Source organism: Lasioglossum baleicum, unplaced genomic scaffold (assembly GCF_051020765.1).
Source record: "Lasioglossum baleicum unplaced genomic scaffold, iyLasBale1 scaffold1897, whole genome shotgun sequence".
Classification (NCBI taxonomy): Eukaryota; Metazoa; Arthropoda; class Insecta; order Hymenoptera; family Halictidae; genus Lasioglossum; species Lasioglossum baleicum.
Window position 1 is genome coordinate 1 of NW_027470956.1, and position 18,726 is coordinate 18,726.

The following is an 18,726-nucleotide window of genomic DNA, read 5'->3' on the forward strand; positions in this document are numbered from 1 at the left end:
CAGACATTACTTGTATTACACCTCCTCCCTTGCTACCCGAGTTAAAATAGAGGAAGTCCGTCGGCAAACCGATGGCTTTGCCTGAAATTTACGCACTGATGACACGTCCCGTGATATTTAATATGTATTCGACGGATATTTAGCGAGATAATATTGAATTACCGAACAGTCGCAGACTATCGTCTCCAGCTCCGTGCAGGCCGGGCTTGCCGCCTAGAACAAATAACATGTCGAAATACACAGATGATCGAGCAAACAATGATCAATCCCACCGAGTCACCAATCTTCCCACCCTGATCCTCCCGAGAAAATTGAACTCGCGTGTCAACGATGCCTCGACATTCTCGGAAGGAGATCATCCACGCGGTCTCCCCGAAAAAAAAGATGGAAAAAGATCAAGCTCACCCATGAAAATCCGATGCACCCTATCGCATCCGATAACATGTCACCCGAGAATCGATGGAAAGAATTCCCGGCCGGGAAGTACGCGTGAAACCGTGGATGTTGCCAGTGAGTGATCTACAAGAACGTTCTCTTCTTATCCAATAAATCCAGTGCTTGCGATAAATCTAATCGGGCTTAAACATGCCAATCGCGCGTCCATATTACGTGGAATGGAAAACTAGGGTGTTTCCACTTACTCCGGGCATGATCTTCGACTCGACGTCTCTCATGATGTCTTCCCAGAGCTCGGGTTGTTGCGGCGCTTCCGGGGGTAGCAGAGGTCTCAAATATCCGGACCAACGTCCGGCGTCACTCTCCGATTGTGAATATTACTCATGAACTCGCAGATGTACTCCACCATCTCCTTGCCGCGCACACGGAACTCTTGAATATCCATGACGATCCTCTCCGCTCTCGAATACCTTCGCACGAAACGCGATCTCGTTTAACCTCACGATCTTCACGAGCTTCTTCCACGAATTTCACCCTCTCCCCTTTCTTATATCGTATCTAATTCGGCGACAAAGTCTGTCACGATTTCGACAAGAATTGCTTGCCCACTCTGCGATTACTGGTCACCGAACAGAACCAGAAATCGGTGAATCTATGATACTCGATCTATCTCCGGCACAGACACTTTTGTTGAATTCGGAAATTAATCCTGATATTTTCTTACGATATTATCGTCTAGATTCTCTTCCCGGTTTCACTTTTATCTCACGATATTTCTCGCGAGACTCTGTGGAAATTTCGTAGCCCCACGCGGAAGACGTGTCTACCTGTTGCTAACGACGGCAGAGATCGAAGGGTCCAACCGGTGCACGTGAATGAGCCACGACTGAACAAACCCCAGTTCCCCTAACCAGCGCGGATATATCGAGGATCCAGGATTCTTCGACTCCTGCGCAAACTGCCGTCCTTCGCTCGGATCTTCTTGGCGGATCTCGAAAGGACGAGCGGGAGAGATGGGTGGATCTATGTACGGGCTGCGGACACAATTTCCGTCAAGGGGACGATCGAAACAGACACGCGAGGGTACCGCCTCTCCTTCGTCCGGACAGACAGGATCATGTTTACGCTCGTTACAGACTTCGCCAGCTGCTACCAGCCCTAGAGCGACGAGACACCGGCTAATCAGCTTCTTTAGAAGTCGTCTATGCCTTTCGATCGGCGATGATGTCGTCGGTCGTTCAATCGGGCTGAGACTTACGAGAGAGTGACACGTGCGCTCTCGATGGAGCCGGGATAAAAGGGAAGAAAGTCTGAGAACGGGTTGTGCCGAAGTGACAATAAGCTGGACGATATCTCGTAGGACGGTAGATCCCAGACAGCGATCTAGACTTCGTTATTCATCGCGTAATTCATCGTCGCATCTGTGACACTTGCGTCAATCACGTCGTTCCGCGAGACAACAGACGCTGGTTGCCTTTTTTCGACAGAACGGCCGGCTCCGACGAACATGGGGTACTTGGTTAAAATATACATCATCGAGAGGTTCCTCGAATTCCCGAGAGGCTACACGCCGGGAGAGGGGACGGAGCTTTCCGCGAGGGGAAATTTCATTCCGCAGAGGTTGATCGACTCGGAAATATTCATAGAATCGTCGGTGGGAATGGCTGGAACAGGAGTTTCCCTCCCGTTTGACGGAGGAAAACTTCTGGAAACTGGTGGCGATTCGTTCATTCGCGACGAGATCGCGGGGCGTCTTCAGCATAGAAGGGTTGGCCACTCGAATAAATTGGAAGCCGGGCTTCTAGCATCGCGCGATGGTTTATTACGATGGGAAAAGAGCGCGTAGGCATCGTTTAAAAAGGTGTCAGACGCAGAATGTCCCTCTCGAGAGTGGAGATGATGCTGGTTGCACCGAAAGTGGTCCGACTCCTTGACCTTTCCCTTCCCCTAGCTGTTTTTACGGGACCCGGGAACCGCATTAAGGACCACACAGCGATCGGCCGTCGGTTCGAAATTAGATTCTTTGGTTTCTCGCGCGGTACACCGAATCGAATCGAAAAAACCACCGGCCGCGGGTAAGTAACGTTCGTAACTGGTTCACCAACATGGAGGTTTCGCGTCCGCGGATGATTGATCGGTCGATCATTTCCTTTTCAACCGGTGCAATCGGCCCGGTTCGTCTTTCCACGTTCGCGCACCGCCATTCGCGGAAATACGAAAGCGTCGTAACTATGATCGCGACGTGGCTATGATCGCGACTACCTGTCCGCGAGTACCGACGCCAGCCAACGTAGCGTAACCACTCGAACCCGATATAGGGCAAATAATGATTTCTGACGTCGCGGAATGCGGAACTAGGCGGCACTTTCAAGGAAGTCGCCGGCTAAATGTTTAATCGAAATCGATCAGACGAGGTGTCACTGTCTGGCTAACGAATTCCTCCGGTACGTGCACCGGATTTCCATAGGGGTGACCCCGCGGACGTGGGACCGATGATGGGACGTTTTCCCGGACGAAATAGCACGATGAACCAGCAATAGCCAGCAATAGCTAGCAGCAGCGGGTCATCTGGTTTCGTTTGGAATAGGCAAAACGACGCCCTTTAGGGATAAAAACGTTCATAATGCTGGAATGCAGGGGAGGGAGACTGACAGGGGTGCTTAATAATGCAATATGGCGTCGGGGCGTCGCGGCGCTATGCCGGCTATGCCGCATACCACCACCATATACGCCTACACTGCGACCCCTTACACCCCCGTGGCTATCCCCGAGTACGAACCAGCCGGAGAGGGTAGGGATGTACCGTGCAATCGAATGCTGATTGGAAAATATTGATGGGGCTTTCCATACAGGGTCCCTCAGACCGCCGATGCTTTTTCCAAGTTCGCCAAGGAATTCCGGAATTATATCGAACGCCAACTTTCCACGGCCGTCCCACTTTCATCAGGGCTGATTAATATTAATTGTCCAGCCGCGAGTTATCGCCGATTGATATCGCGCCGTCTCGTTATCGGTTGGCAAACAACTCGGATACAGAAATAAATTCGAGGATCTCGGCGCGGGATGTTCCCGTGTGTTTCCAAGGGTGATAGAAATTTCGACGATTATACCCTTGGTTGAAAGAATTTACATTTGCATACCGATTTATGGCACCGTAGCCTCGAGTCTCAACAACGATGCTCGTTTTTCGCTCGAATCGCGATACGAGCCGTTAACCCTCTTTAACCGACATACTTAATTCCACCTGTTGAATTTTTTCGAATTTTATTTCGAATTTTATTTATTCGAATCGATTCGAGGAAGGAATAATTCGTCCTTGGTCCACCCGCGTCGATCGTGGGTGAATTGAAATGAAAATAAACGATGGCATATCGATATTAGAGGATTTTCCGAAGAGTAAATAGAATTTTATAGGAACAGATTAATTAAAACTCGTGAAACGAAGCGTGACAGAGTTTGACGAAGACGGAGTTCAAGTTCAACGACTCGATGGAATTGTAGACGTTTAAATATTCTTCTATGGGGGAAGATAAGACCGGCTGAAAGCCGGGGTGGTTTATGTGCAAGACTGTACTCGGTCATTCCAAGTTCCATGAATGGTTCCAAGCGTGGCACGCCGAAGAAGCGATGCCTGCGAACTCATGACCTACTGGCAGAGAGACGTGGTCTTCTCGCTCTTTCATGGTTCTACTTTCCTATATATAATCCTCTCTAGCACCGGGAAAATCGTTAGAAAATCGGAACTGCTAATTCGACGAATATCTTCTTGTACGGCAATTTTGTTAAATCATCGTGCGGTAATTTATCGAGGAACTGGTCTGCTTTCAGATGGGTAGATCGAAGCTGAAGAAGAAAAATAAATGGATAAAGAACTTGCGGTCCGAGCCCACGGATTCAGGGATTCCCATACCGAATTTGCCAGAGAAGTTTCTTTTGATGCGAGTAAGTTGCGAAAATGTTTGCGGAGCGGCGATACTTTCACGTTATTTCCGTATCGCGTTATTCAATTGCAGCGTTTCAGGTAAAAAGCGGAACAAAGATCAGAAATGTTCTCGGGTACGCGTTGAAAGAATTCGAGAATTATAATAGCGTTGTTTGGACCGCGGCAGGCCATGGTATTGGAAAAGCTATTTCCTGCGCGGAACTTTTCAAGAGGAAACACGAAGGTCTTCACCAAATCACCAAGTTACGTTATGTAGAGTAAGTTGCATAAGATGAAAAATGTTCGTTTCCTTTTTAATGAGTTATACTTATCGTTAAAGGTCGGAAAAATCGAAGGCGGAAAACGAAACTGATGCGAACGTAGATATGGACGTCCGTCTCGTCCCGGAAATACATATTTCCTTGCAAAGGAAATAACAGATGTATCGGAACCTGGGTAATAAACTTTTCTTTCCGATATAATTGTAAAATTATTCGATACTGCTGATAACGATGTTAATGTCGTAGTTATCAGGCACCTGGGAATAATGGAGAATTTTTGAATAATCAAGGAACGAAGAATGGAGAAAGGGTAAGAAACGTGATACAGGTAATAATGTGACCTGCATCGATGCCGAGGAGTTCGCAGCTATGGGATTAAGGACCGGCCAGAAAAGGCCAAAAAAAGAACAACAAACAGAAGCGCCACGAAAAAAGAGTAAGAAAAAGGGAACGGTGATCGATAATACAAGCGAGAGGAATTAAATTATGTTATAAGTAAAATTCGATCAAAGAATTGTATATAAGAAAAAAAGCAAACAAATAGTTTAATAAATCGTCTCTTTTTTGTAAGTTTCTTGCATTTGTCCAAATTATAATTCTATTATACTTACTACACATAATGGAACGAATATTCGTATTAAGTAAAAAGTTTATTCCTTACCAATACATGCATATTTGTTACAGAAATGTTTACGCAATCGCGATGTATCTCTGTTGTGTCGATCTCTGTTAACTGATCATATTGAATTTCTTATTTACATATTATATATACAGTGTTACAGTAGGCATACATATACATCGCAGACTTGTAACATATATTACGAAACTTACAGTGCCTTTTACAGAAATAGGGTTGCAGGATTTTTTGCTTAGAAAAAATGACTCGCCAATAGACGATTAGTAAACATCAAATTTCATCAAGAGTAAATGAAATTATTTAAAAATTTCTTTACACGATTATTATTTTCACCATTGGTGAAATTAGAAAAGAGGACACTTTACAATTTTTTATCTGTTGGTTAATAATATATTCATGGTATCAAATTCGTATAAGCTTACAAAAAAGACTTCAAAATTAATTACATTTGATACATTAATAAATAAAGGACAATAGATTTCAAAGTGTTTATCTTTTTCTTAAATTTTATGTCAATTTCTAATATAAACTACTTATTGGAGCTTATTTACTCGGCAGTAGTATGGATAATCTTCCAGCATTGATATCTTTTTCTTAATAAGAAAGCTAGAGAACACTTTAACACTTGTATTATTTATTAATAGAATTATTAATCGTCGAAAAGTGAATGTCGAATAAAAAAAATAAATAATTTAAAACCTAATTAAAAAATAATATTTACTTGTATTCTCCAGTCTTATTTCAAAGAATGTGAGTGTCATGATAATACAAGAGGATTATACCATTTTTCGTATAACATCGTTTAACACCTCACATACAACAAAACATATTTAATCAGACTATACGACATTGAGAGTTATATCAATAATAGTAGAAGAAAGCTCAATATTTCAAGTTCAATCCCATGTATGATAAATATGATATAAATGAGAACACTACAACATTTATTATTATTGCTAATAGTAGATATAAGTGTTTGCTTAATTTGATTACTGCATGATAAATATAGTTACATTATATTAATGACTCTTGCTACGGTAAATATATTCATTTGTTATGAGCCATTCAAATAAAAACTTGACATTTAATATTATATTAAAAAATAATGAAAAAATTATAATTAATTCACTTTATGAATTTAACTACAGAAAACTTATCTAATAAAGTGCTATGCAGGAGGTTGAACACTTTTATCCTAAACGAAATTTGAATTTCTTGTTATATACTTAATCAAATTGAGTTTTCTGAAAAGTTTCAAATTAAAAGATTAAGAATATAAACGTATGGAAAATGCAATAATGCAGAATTATTTTCATTTTGTAAAAGGTACAATGCATTTATGTAGAAAGATTTATCTTTATACAGAGACCTGACAATGGCTAGTTCTCAACTGCAATTATACCTTCCATATTCTTCACATTCACAATTTTAACCATGAAAAAAGTTCTTTTACGTATTCCTATTAGCAATAATTGTATTAAAATGACTATTTTATTCTTAATTCAATTAATACAAGAAGTTCTAGTCATATGTTTCTAAACAAATTACCAAAATTTTTCGATACTCTTATATTGATTCCAATAATTTCAACCACGAGGGATATACCAGCAATATATCAGTGTTATCAATGACTTCATTAAATCTGACAAATCAATTTAGGACAATATAAATAAACATTCAAGTCCTACGCTTCACTTTCTGTTGTTCCCCCTTCTTCCATAATTGGTACTATCAAACTTTCTTTTGACATCAAACTATATTTTGTCACAAATGCTGTAAACCTAGAAAAAGAATTGATCAGTGATGAAAATAAATAAATTAATGAAATAAAAACTATTTTTATATATACTTCTATAATAATTATTTATTCTACCTGCGACATAAAAAAGTTTCATTCTCAAATTCATCAAATATTGTTCTATGATGATAATATGCATGAGAGAAGATTCTGTAAACCCTTCGACTAACAGAACCAAGTTTTGTTACTGAAGATTCTTTGATACTCACTCTGTAATAAAATATACAGGAATAGAAAGACAAATAAAAAATATTTATACATTACATATTATACATACCTGCTAGGAAAATATTTATTGCTATTAAGTAAACAAGCTGCACCATCGAGTGTATGTCGTGTATAATCAATAGCTGGACATTCTTTGGGTGTTTTATGAGCAGCACATAGAAATATCCATTGCTCTGTAGCTGTCATTTGAGTACAAGTTTCTGGCTGACATTCTGCTTGTAGCCTTACAGTTAAACCATTGAGTTCCATACAAAATTGTCTTAAATGTTCATATTTCCATACCGCTTCATCTTGAGCATCTGGCATTTTCAATATTAAATCAACATTAGATGGATCTCTTCTAATCATCTGCTGAATATATTGTTGCACAGCCAGCGTGCTGTCCATTTCTTCAAACGGTTCATCAGGCCATCTGCAGAAATTCTAAACGAAAAGAATTTTTAAATTTATAGATCTTTAGATTATACTACAAAACGTATTTGCAAAGTAGGTAATCTAAAATTATATTGACATTTATAGTAATATCAGTACATTGGTAAAAATGTAAAACAATGTAAACGAAATATTATGAATTATTAATGTGTAAACAATAGCTCTTTTGCAGAACGTTCATTGATTTTCGAAAAATACATCACAGATGCGTTCAAATATTTTTGTAAATACATTATAAATAACCGAATCATCATTGAATGATGGCGTATAAAACATGAAAACAATGAATCTTTAAGAAAATTAATATTTTTATTAACCTTTGCTGTTGTTCCGGGTCTATTTCTTCTGAAGATTATACATGTGTCCGCCATCTTCATTTTTCCAGTTACACTCGATTAGCATGCACGTTCGATTGAATCAAATAAAAAGATCCGAGATGTCGTAATGTCGACATAGAGAGTAGCGACACCATATCAGTGTCACATGGTAGCACTTTGTTCTCGTTTAAAAATAATATAAATGTTTATATATAGGGTGAAAGTATACGATAAACGTATTTCTTTATTTAATATTATGAATAGATACAGGATAATATAATTTACGTTTTAATCTAACAATTTACTTTATTTTTATAATTTATATTATATACAGGAGAAATAAAATTGGATTTTTTCCTTACATAATGTTTTAAGAATAAAAAAGCTTGACTAATGAAATGGTTTATGTTATGTGAATGTTTATTCGTAAACATCTTCTCTATCGGCGACGTAACGTACTATATCCTCGGGTCGTAAAAGTTTTTCTGCATCCATATCTGGTATTTCAAAACCAAATTCATCTTCTATGGCCATTATAACTTCTATATGATCCAAAGAATCCAAACCCAAATCTTCCATAAAGTGAGATTTTAGAGTTAACTGCACAAGATATCAAATTTTTAATTATATCATATTAAAAAGTAATTGAATTAATTTATCCATTTATTACAAAGACATCACGGTTCAAGCGAAGTGTAAATTATTTAATTCTTCTAAGAAGCTATCTATCAAGGTGTTTTAACAAACATGAAACAGTACTAATAATACTAATATTAACCCTTTGTAAAATATCAATAATATAACCCTAGCATCCTTTTTTTATTGAAAATTATTAAATTGCGTAGTTACATTTGCAAAACACCTGCACAAGTATCTTTTAATATTGTATTATCTTGTGAATAGATACCTTCTGTGGATCAACTTTATCATAGAGATTGAGTACTAAAAGTACACGCTGGCTAATATGCTCAATTGTTAATGGTACCTTATGACCATATTGACGCACCTGCTTGACTCGTGTGCCCTGTAAAATAATATTTTGTACACAATATGTAATTTAACAACCTTGTCAGCATTTATTTTATCAAATGATCCAACCACATGTAAAACACGTTGTTCAAGTTTCTGAGTATTAGGTGCTGTGCTATATGCACATACGTTTCCTATATTTACCTACATATACAATAACATTATATATTATTTATGTATTAAAAAGTAAACAATATGTAGATAACATAATTATATTTATATTAAAACATTTTATAATTTACACAATAATGAGACTGAAATTGTATTAATTTATTATATCAATACAGAGCTACTATATTACTAAGAAGAATAATATTAATAAATAAAAATTTAAATGTTGATATAAAAGTGAATCTTATCTCCACTGTTTTATATGTATTTAATTCAATTGAAATATGACATAACAATCTAATGAAATATTTTGAATGTGAAATACATTTATTCCTGCTATTTTACCAAATCCTAACTTATTTATGTTACATAATGTCTAATTTGTAACACGATATATTAACCATTGAAAAGCATTCATGGAAATCATAAAAAAATCAGTGTTTACCTGTGGTGCAAGCGTGATAGAATTTTGTCTTCTACAATGAAAAAATTTGACATTCGGTTGAAATTGTGTAACAGTACTTCTTAAACATGTTCGATTGATTGAACGTTTAAGAGTACCGGTATTTCTCATTAAAAGACGAACTCCCGCGAGAAGCACCATTTTCTTTCCAGTGAAAAGCCTTGCGGGTAGTGACGACCTATCCTCGTTCAGCAACCTCAACCGTAGCGTAATACATCTCGTACGGGAGTTTACATGTATTAGAAAATGTAGCGACATCTACTTATATCAATTTATTTATTGCACAGTAAAAATCATTATTTATGTTTTATAAAATACTGCTATCAATTGCAAAATAAAAAATACAATTATCTTACCAATATTACAACTTTTTATTTGTATGTTTTAATAAAATTATTTACACATTGAAATATTACTGTCATGTTTGTCATGCTGAATTTCATTATTTATAATTAGATCTCATAATTGTACAAAAATGTATCCATATTTCAAGTGGTAATAGTTTTAGATTCCCATCTACATTAAAAGTCTTTCGTTCATGATGGATAGTAATAGTTTGATATTGGCGGGAAATTTAATATTTACTTATTACTAAATCACTAAACAGTTGAAAAACTTCAAGAATAAAATACGTAATATTTAAATAGATCTGTATATTGAGATCCAAATAAAGTTTATCATTAAAATTATTGCTTCATTGATGTTTACATCATAATTTCTCTTTTTAAATTGATCTTTTTAAATTGGTCCATAAGGTATTTTTTTTTTCACAATTTGATTTAAAATAATTTTAAATCAGTCATAATTCAAGATTATAAGTAGATCGGGTTAACATATTTCCAGTTATATCATAGGATGCTTCGAAATGATTTAATATTTCATATGCAAAAGTGTAGAGAACAATTATAGCATATAATTCGTCGATATTAATTTTACTTTTATCCGATAAAATCAAAATAACAATATATAACACAAAAAATATTAAAATGTTTTTCGAAAAATAACATTTTAAGATAAAAATATTTGTTTTTATAGTAACATTTTATATTGAGAGTATGGCCAAATTGTCAGAACCCCGCACCTAACAATAAGTGATTTGTACTGGAGTTCATGTTGGTGTTTATCTTTGGCAAGTATTTTTTTCTGCTATTGAGAGAGCGAATTTTGTTACTGTCTTGGATAAAGTGCGCTTGAATTTGTATTGTTAGTGCCATATGTGCTGGAACAATAGTGATCAATATGTGGGTGAAGCCACAAGAGGTTCTACTGGCAAATGCTTTTTGGTAAATTGATACGTATATACAATGTTCAATGTTCTGTTATAATTACTGTTTACATCGTATGTCAAAGACAACTGACAGAGATATATTTAGAAATTTAAGCAATTTTCGAACACTTATTATTTCAGAGTTTTGTTAATTTATATATGCTAGTTTAAATAGACAAATAATTATTTTTTTAATTTCTTTGCTATTCTTTAATCGATATTATTTGTTTACATTTCGTACGTATATATAATGAAATTTAATGTTATCTATTTGTCAAAAAATATAGTTAACTATAATTTTAAATATTTTACAAACTATAAAACTGTAAATTACTTATACTACTATAGCAGTGTAGGAATATAAATTATAATACATTGTACACTAGAGATATTATTTCTTACCGATAAGGGACGTTCGTGCTATTAAAATCATTTTGCCAATTATCTATAAGATTAATTTATTCCCCTTCAATAAGATATATGAATGAAATATAATTGAGGAATTTTCATTATTATGTATATTTTTGCAACTCTAAAATTATATATGAAGTTATTAGCTTTTTACAACATTATTGATTGAATAAACAGCTCATTTTTCATATTTTTATTGTATTTTTTATGATCCTATTTTTATTTAAAAAATTTTTTATTTGTTATATAATTAAAGTTATTTTACATAACTTTTAAATTCTGCTAGAAATTAAGAAATTATATATAATCTTTATACTTTACAATAAAATAAATCCTATCTCCTTCTTATATGAATGTTATTATATTTTTATTATTAGGATAACGGAACAGGCAACTATATATTTTGTTTTACAACGTCGTAAAGGATATGGAAAGAGCAAAGGTCTTACTTCTATATTGGTGGGAACATTGGATAGTGTTTTTGACACTAAGCCACCACCATTTAGAATATTACATCAAACACCATCATCAGAAGTTTATTGGGGTAAGGTACCTAAACATAGGAACATAATATAAAATATTTATAATGTTTTTTATTATTTTTGAAAATGTTTGCTAATGTAGGAACTTGATATTATTAATTAAAATGTTTTTAACTTATATAGCAATTGCATGTTCCTTAACACATGAAGAAATTTTGCAAGATTGGGAATGGCTTCATTCCAATTTGATGGATACTTTAACATCATTTGATACTGAAGAAGAAATAACTGAATTTGTTTGCTGTAAAATACAGTCTATTATTGCAAATAATGTACCAGATTGTCAATTTGCAGATGGTAAATTATTTATAATAAGAGTAATTAAAAAATAAAATTTTCATATAGTTATTGAAGCTTATATTATTCACAGAAGATGATCCAGAATCATTTAAAACTGTATCTTTTAAATTTCATCAACTTTTTAACATACCAAAAGAGGATAAATTGGTCAATTATTATTCCTGCAGGTACTTATACAATTAACTCACAAATATATATGATTTTAACAAGACTTAGAAAATTTAGTAATATTGTATTTTTTTAGTTACTGGAAATCTCGTTTACCTAGACAAGGATGGTTATATCTATCAATAAATCATATGTGTTTTTATGCTTATATTTTGGCAAGAGAAACAAAATTAATTATAAGATGGGCAGACATTACTGAATTGAGTAAAACTAATTCCATCTTATTTCCAGATAGTATACGCGTTGTAACCAGAGACAATAAAGAAGTAAATAAAATACTACAATATTTATTCTTTATATTATTACATTTTTTATGACAAACAATTTTTTACTTTACTTGCAGCATTATTTTTCAATGTTTCTTCATAAATCAGAAACATATTCATTAATGGAACAACTGACAAATATTGCTATGAAAAGGTAATGTTTGTATCTTATAATTAACAAAAATATACAATACATTCAATAAATGAATGTTATTTTTTATTAGGCTTATAGATGAGAAAAGTGGCTTTAATGAAGATAGAGAACTATTAAGTAAACTAAGGTATGTTTGAAAGTATTTTGAAAATTATGAGTAAAATTGATATGTATTAATAGTTATGATATTTCTAGCAAAAATGTACCTAAAAAGCCATCCTTTTTAAAAAGAGACCTGGATGCACGGGCACATTCTGAAGCTTACAGGTTGCAATTTAGATTACCAGGAAATGAAAAATTGGATGGTAGTATTGATGCAACATTATGGACACCATACAATAAGAGATATGTCTGGGGAAAAATATTTCTCTCTCAAAATTATCTTTGTTTTGAAAGCAGGGTAAATATGTTGATTAATATTAATATTTGTATGTAAAAATTTATGTTAAATACCATGATTTAATATGTATGTTAATTTAGGTAAGAAGATTAGTAAGTTTAGTTATACCTTTAAGAGAAGTAAGGCTTATAGAGCCTGCTGAAAATCAGTCATCCAGTACAGGAATAGATAAGTCTATTCTAGTAACAACTGCTCGATCGTCATTTCTATTTGCTCAGATTCACGATCGAGATTTTGTTGTTCAAAAAATATCTGAATTATTAGCAAAATCTAAACTATCAAACTTGTAAGATTTCATTTAATATTACTTTTGATCTCATAGTTTAATAATGTTTGCATCGTAATTAATATATTTTATTATGAAATAGGAACGTTGATCACATATTTTCTCAAAATAGTTTACATCTAGTAGTTTACAATAATTGTGAAGAAACTAAATCTCTTACTGATTGGAAACCACAACCACCATTAATGACTCTATTTAAAGCTCCATTAACCAGTGAAGCAGCACTAAAACAAGAAGCTAAAGAAAAACAGTGGGAACTACATTTTGCAGAATATGGTAGAGGTATTACAATGTACAGAACAACAGAAACAGCAAAACTTATAATTCAAGGTGTACCACAAACTCTTAGAGGAGAAGTTTGGCTTACTTTTTCTGGTAATATAGTAAACATAACTATTACCACAATGATATAGTTTTATAATAGCAGTATAATATAGTTTTGATTTATTTCTAGGTGCTTTAAATGAAATGGTAATGAATCCAGGACTTTATAAATCATTAGTTGATCAATCATTGGGTAAATCCTGTCAAGCAAATGAGGAAATAGAACGCGATTTGCATCGATCTTTACCTGAACATCCAGCATTTCAATCTGACACTGGTATTAGTGCTTTAAGAAGAGTTCTTTCTGCGTATGCTTGGAAAAATCCACAAATTGGTAAAAATTATATTTGTAACATCCGTTGTCACAAAAATTAAAAAAAAATTGTTAAATTAATTGTTTTGAACAGGTTATTGTCAAGCCATGAATATAGTAGCTTCGGTTTTATTAATCTATTGTTCAGAAGAATCTGCATTCTGGCAGTTATGTAATGTATGTGAGTCGTTGTTACCCGATTATTATGACAGAAGAGTAGTTGGGGCTCTTGTTGACCAAGGTCTTTTAGAAGAATTAGCTGCTGAACACTTACCAACTTTACATGCCAGATTACAGGAACTTGGTCTTATTAAAGTTATATCACTTTCGTGGTTTTTAACCATATTCTTAAGTGTTATGCCAACTAGTAGTGCAGTAAATATAATGGACTGTTTTTTCTATGATGGAGCAAAAGTAATTTTCCAGGTACAACATATCTTATGTACATATATTTTAGTATTAGTTTTTTTTATTATTTTTTATTACCGAAAGTATTGAACTTTATTGATATCCTTTCTAATAAATACAGAATAAAGTACATACAGAAGAAATTTGAAGTAAACAGGTCTTTCTTCCTCTGTCAGATAGCATTGACAGTACTGGAGTGGAATCAAGATAAATTGTTAAATTGCCGTGACGATGGAGAAGCAATGCAGTTATTAACAGATTATCTTGGAGGTGTATTCAATGATGAGGGACTTCTACTTCCTAGACCAGTTGACAGTGCTGCTCCTAATCGAGTAAAAAAAATTTTTTTATGCATAAGATACATTTGCAAAAATTAATATAAATTCATAATTCTATGTATTTGCTTATTATTGTAGAGCATATCTGTACAAACCTTAATATACGAAGCATATTCAAGATATGGTTCTTTGACTATTGGTGGAATAGAAAGGCTTCGTTTGAAACACAGGCTTAGAGTAGTTCAAAGTTTAGAAGAAGGAATTGAAAAAAATGTAATTAGAAGCGTTGTTGTTGACAAATATATGACAATGGAAGAATTGCAGGTATTATGTACATATTTATTTATAGATACGTAAATACTAAATATATAAATATTTGAAAAACAATGATATCAATATCTAGGATCTGTTAAGTTTAGTAAGAGAAGAATTAATGAGTCAACGAAAATCTGAAGCTGATCGTTACGATCCAACGCAACCTCCTTACGAAGCATATAAAATAGATTTTGAACTGTTTAGAATACTATTTGGTGGCTTGTCTCCATGGGGAAAATGTAGTCAAGCTGAATCTCTCGCTGCTCGGTTATTCCGTGTAAGTTAATTTAAGTTTTAAAATATAATTTTTTATTTCGAAATTGATGACAAAAAAGGAAAATCATAACAAATGATAAAAAAAATCTTAGAGAATTAACACCTATGTGTATCTTAATTTTATTGTATAAGATCAAGCAAATACAGAAAATGTTCATAAGTACTATTGTACTATCAGTTAATGGATCGTAATCGTGATGGTCTACTGAACTTTCGGGAATTAGTACAAGCGATCGGTATGACAGCGACTGCAGATTTAACGCAAAGATTAAAACTTTTATACACTCTGCACTTACCGCCACTACTTACATCTGTTGATTTCGAATCACCAACGTATTCTGGTAAATATTATTTAATAATTGTAAACATTACAATGAGAAGATGTTTATTTTTATTCCGAATAAGTTAAACATATTATTAATATCAGATGGTGCTGAAGTAGCAGCAGAAGCTACAGATTTTTTCGATAGTATGGAGCAAAGTGTCGCTTCTTTAGAAATGCCAGTTAGCTTAGCGGAAGAAGCGAGTATCGGTACCTTATCTCGTTCGACAAGTTTAACCAGTCAACAGGGAGATCAATCATGGGAAGTTCAAAGCATGGGTAGTTTACGCTCTATGCTAGTATCCAAAGATAGTCCACTGGATCTTAAAACTGTACCAAAAATGTCACAGGAACATTTCATTGCATTGTGGAAAACACTTTATGATATGTTTCCTGCACAACCAGAAGAACAAGAAACTTATCATTGTATAGCCTCAATAGGTAATTTCTATATATTTATTTATATAATATTCATATGAAATAAAAATATTTATTTCCCAACATATAGGTACCCTTTTACTCCAATTAGGCGATGTTGGTAAAAAATTTTACGTTGGTCGAGATGAATCTGAAGATAGTTTACTTTTAGCCGCTATCGCTGCTCAACAAACACCTTCAGTTACGGAACGGGTAATATATTATTTACGTGGAAGAAATGTTCTTATAGTATATTATAAATTTTACATTAATAATGATTTTTTAGTCACACGATCGCAATGGAAATCCATCAAATGTAGTTACGTCTATCGGACCAGATTGGTCAATAAGCGTCGAACAGTTTTTGGCATCTGCCTTAACAGGTCAAGCGATAGTTGATTTTTTTTAGTAAACGAGCAGATCTTACAGAAGCGATTGCTACTCTTAAAAATCGTAGGTTCAATCGCGTTCATTCCTTATCAGACACTCCTGTATTAAATGTTTGATACACAGGCTCAACTGTGTATAAAATAGTGTAAGATATATGTGAAATTTACAAACTCATAGATTGCCTTGAATCAGTAATTTCATTTCCTAAGGAAATTTCTACATTTATTGCAATTAGACAAATAAATTTTAATTACAAAATAGGTTTGTAGTGAAAAAAACATTTTTGTAATGAAGTAGTAGTTAAAATGAATTTAAAAAAAAAGACATTAAAATATAATATTTCGATATAACAATTCAAGTAATTAATTTTACATATTACTCTTATATCTTTTATTGACTTCAAAATAATAATCTTTATCAAAAATTTTTAATTCTTTAAGCTTATAATGTTTTACTAGACATACTTATTAATACTATGTACTAGTTTACAATGAAGATAAAATTTCACTGCACATATGATCAAAAGTTGATTATTCTTTCAAAAATATTAATTTTTAAATGTATGTAAATTTATTGGCCTAATCGTATAACATAGTAATCATATACCGATTAAAAATTAAATAAAAAATGGCATCAGTAGGATATACTCAGGGTAAAATATTGGTTCTAAATCAGTTTGGTCACGTTTTAATAATATTCATGCTTGAAAATAAAGTTCCCGATAAACGATACTAATATATGACGAAAATATTTTTTAGAACTGAAATGTACTGGATATTTACGAATTTCGATACTTTTTCAACTATAATACGAATAACATATGCACGAAATTATAAAATATTTTTACTGTCAGTTAATAGATTCACTGCTTAATCTTGTAACCTTACTAAAATTCCCAGTACATTAAACAAAATTTTACCAACAATTACAGTAATAAATATTATGTGTGATAAATCAATATTTTAAAAAAATATAGTAATCATTTAAGACTATACTTAAACTATATACGTCCTTAAAAAAGCTAGATAATTCTTCAAAATAATTAAGGATTTATACTAATTCTTATTATTCAAGGTGTTATATGTATGATACAAAGTTTTAAATGGATACATATTTTAACATGTTTGTAAATGTTTTTGTTGAATGCAGTTGAATATTAATATTTGAAATCATACTTTTTTGACATATGCAACTATATTTTTAAAAATAATTTTTATTTTTATATAATCATTACATGCATAATTTTTGAAATGGAATTAGCAAAAGAAGCTGTTCCATCATAAAACAGCATGAAATATTAAAAAATTTATCTTCCTGTATCATATATATGTATATAATGATTCATTATTTCATATGTGGAATTCTATGTACAAATCATAATAAATGACACGTACAACAAACTTAGAACTTTATAAGAATAAATTAAATCAGTCCAATATTCATTTTGCTACCTTATAGTTTCACAAAATAATACGCATTATTTAGATTTTTTTATATTTTTATTGAAAGAATAAAATGATTAGTATTGATTAAAAATTTTTTTGGTAATATATCATCATTTTTTGCAAGTCGTACTAAACAATCATCAGATTCACCCTAAAAGTATAAAAAATATAATTACTGAAAATGATAATAATACGCATAATTATTATAATGGTAATGAAAACATACCATACGACGAATAGCTCCACAAATTGCATACATTTTTTGAGAATCAGTCATGCGCCCAGTTTCAGGATCAACATCAGCAATACTCAACTGAATAGATGCATGATCTTTGGCATGAATGATACGATTACTCGAGGAGCTGTAAAATATAAATTTTATATATCATTCATAAGTAATTTAACATCGATTTATAGATATATTTACAATTTTTACTTAAAAAAGTAAGTTAATACTGTATCGTAAAAAACAATGCTCCACGTGCATCGCTTACCATTTTCTTGGAATATACAAGTCAACAAGTACTCCATTGTCGTTCTCCATTTTTATATCTATAATAACAAAATTCAAAATTTTCACTGTTTTGTGCAAAAATATAATGCGATAAGTTTTTATATTAAAATATTTCCTTACTTTTGGTTGCTAAATGTGTATCGTGAAATGGCTTCACACGGAAAAGAACTATTACAACAGTAGAAATGTCACAAAATAAAATCAAGCTTACCAACATTGATAATATATCTCTATATGTTCCTATAGATTTAAATAAATTTTTATATACTGATATCAATAAACTTTTATTTTTCAATACTTATAAACATAAAAATAG

The 18,726-nt window shown here is 32.8% G+C and overlaps 5 protein-coding genes and 1 pseudogene across 5 annotated transcripts; 2 read left to right on the plus strand and 4 right to left on the minus strand.

Moving 5' to 3' along the window:
- Positions 1 to 162: 162 nt before the first annotated feature.
- Positions 163 to 841, minus strand: LOC143221092 (aromatic-L-amino-acid decarboxylase-like; annotated as a pseudogene).
- Positions 842 to 4,224: 3,383 nt separating this feature from the next.
- On the plus strand, positions 4,225 to 5,082 carry LOC143221095 (ribonuclease P protein subunit p25-like protein). Its single transcript, XM_076446624.1, is given in 6 exon segments — positions 4,225 to 4,338; positions 4,418 to 4,596; positions 4,659 to 4,732; positions 4,735 to 4,774; positions 4,846 to 4,907; positions 4,910 to 5,082. Coding segments are annotated over 6 exon segments (642 nt in total).
- Positions 5,083 to 6,920: 1,838 nt separating this feature from the next.
- On the minus strand, positions 6,921 to 8,071 carry LOC143221098 (MOB kinase activator-like 4). Its single transcript, XM_076446627.1, has 4 exons — positions 8,012 to 8,071; positions 7,312 to 7,685; positions 7,110 to 7,244; positions 6,921 to 7,017 (listed from the first exon to the last, which is right to left on the minus strand). Exons 1-4 carry the CDS (start codon positions 8,069 to 8,071, stop codon positions 6,921 to 6,923), a joined length of 666 nt encoding a protein of 221 aa, XP_076302742.1.
- A 360-nt stretch (positions 8,072 to 8,431) lies between these two features.
- LOC143221093 (acyl carrier protein, mitochondrial-like) lies at positions 8,432 to 9,755 on the minus strand. The gene is made up of 3 exons (XM_076446622.1): positions 9,597 to 9,755; positions 8,919 to 9,035; positions 8,432 to 8,611 (listed from the first exon to the last, which is right to left on the minus strand). The coding sequence occupies exons 1-3, from the start codon at positions 9,753 to 9,755 to the stop codon at positions 8,432 to 8,434; spliced, it is 456 nt and encodes a 151-aa protein (XP_076302737.1).
- Positions 9,756 to 10,853: 1,098 nt separating this feature from the next.
- LOC143221094 (TBC1 domain family member 9-like) lies at positions 10,854 to 16,470 on the plus strand. Its single transcript, XM_076446623.1, has 19 exons — positions 10,854 to 10,897; positions 11,670 to 11,836; positions 11,958 to 12,131; positions 12,205 to 12,301; positions 12,379 to 12,568; positions 12,646 to 12,722; positions 12,793 to 12,849; positions 12,918 to 13,122; positions 13,203 to 13,408; positions 13,491 to 13,783; positions 13,863 to 14,066; positions 14,140 to 14,471; positions 14,630 to 14,785; positions 14,870 to 15,055; positions 15,135 to 15,323; positions 15,501 to 15,663; positions 15,750 to 16,085; positions 16,153 to 16,274; positions 16,348 to 16,470. The coding sequence occupies exons 1-19, from the start codon at positions 10,854 to 10,856 to the stop codon at positions 16,468 to 16,470; spliced, it is 3,321 nt and encodes a 1,106-aa protein (XP_076302738.1).
- Positions 16,471 to 17,942: 1,472 nt separating this feature from the next.
- Positions 17,943 to 18,627, minus strand: LOC143221096 (small ribosomal subunit protein eS21-like). Its single transcript, XM_076446625.1, has 4 exons — positions 18,531 to 18,627; positions 18,391 to 18,448; positions 18,123 to 18,258; positions 17,943 to 18,047 (listed from the first exon to the last, which is right to left on the minus strand). The coding sequence occupies exons 1-4, from the start codon at positions 18,625 to 18,627 to the stop codon at positions 17,943 to 17,945; spliced, it is 396 nt and encodes a 131-aa protein (XP_076302740.1).
- Between the last annotated feature and the right edge of the window lie 99 nt (positions 18,628 to 18,726).

Excerpts from the sequence above, each read along its gene's own strand:
- LOC143221098 (XM_076446627.1), bottom strand. The coding sequence starts at position 8,071 with ATGAAGATGGCGGACACATGTATAATCTTCAGAAGAAATAGACCCGGA. Across the intron at positions 7,686-8,011 it reads GACCCGGAACAACAGCAAAG|AATTTCTGCAGATGGCCTGA; the intron begins GTTAATAAAAAT and ends CTTTTCGTTTAG. Across the intron at positions 7,018-7,109 it reads GAAACTTTTTTATGTCGCAG|GTTTACAGCATTTGTGACAA; the intron begins GTAGAATAAATA and ends TTCTTTTTCTAG.
- LOC143221093 (XM_076446622.1), bottom strand. The coding sequence starts at position 9,755 with ATGGTGCTTCTCGCGGGAGTTCGTCTTTTAATGAGAAATACCGGTACT. Across the intron at positions 9,036-9,596 it reads CTATCACGCTTGCACCACAG|GGCACACGAGTCAAGCAGGT; the intron begins GTAAACACTGAT and ends ATTATTTTACAG. Across the intron at positions 8,612-8,918 it reads ATAAAGTTGATCCACAGAAG|TTAACTCTAAAATCTCACTT; the intron begins GTATCTATTCAC and ends TATCTTGTGCAG.
- LOC143221094 (XM_076446623.1), top strand. The coding sequence starts at position 10,854 with ATGTGGGTGAAGCCACAAGAGGTTCTACTGGCAAATGCTTTTTG. Across the intron at positions 13,123-13,202 it reads ATCTTTGTTTTGAAAGCAGG|GTAAGAAGATTAGTAAGTTT; the intron begins GTAAATATGTTG and ends ATGTTAATTTAG. Across the intron at positions 14,786-14,869 it reads ACAGTGCTGCTCCTAATCGA|AGCATATCTGTACAAACCTT; the intron begins GTAAAAAAAATT and ends TTATTATTGTAG.
- LOC143221096 (XM_076446625.1), bottom strand. The coding sequence starts at position 18,627 with ATGTTGGTAAGCTTGATTTTATTTTGTGACATTTCTACTGTTGTAATA. Across the intron at positions 18,449-18,530 it reads TACACATTTAGCAACCAAAA|ATATAAAAATGGAGAACGAC; the intron begins GTAAGGAAATAT and ends TTGTTATTATAG. Across the intron at positions 18,259-18,390 it reads TTGTATATTCCAAGAAAATG|CTCCTCGAGTAATCGTATCA; the intron begins GTAAGCGATGCA and ends TATATTTTACAG.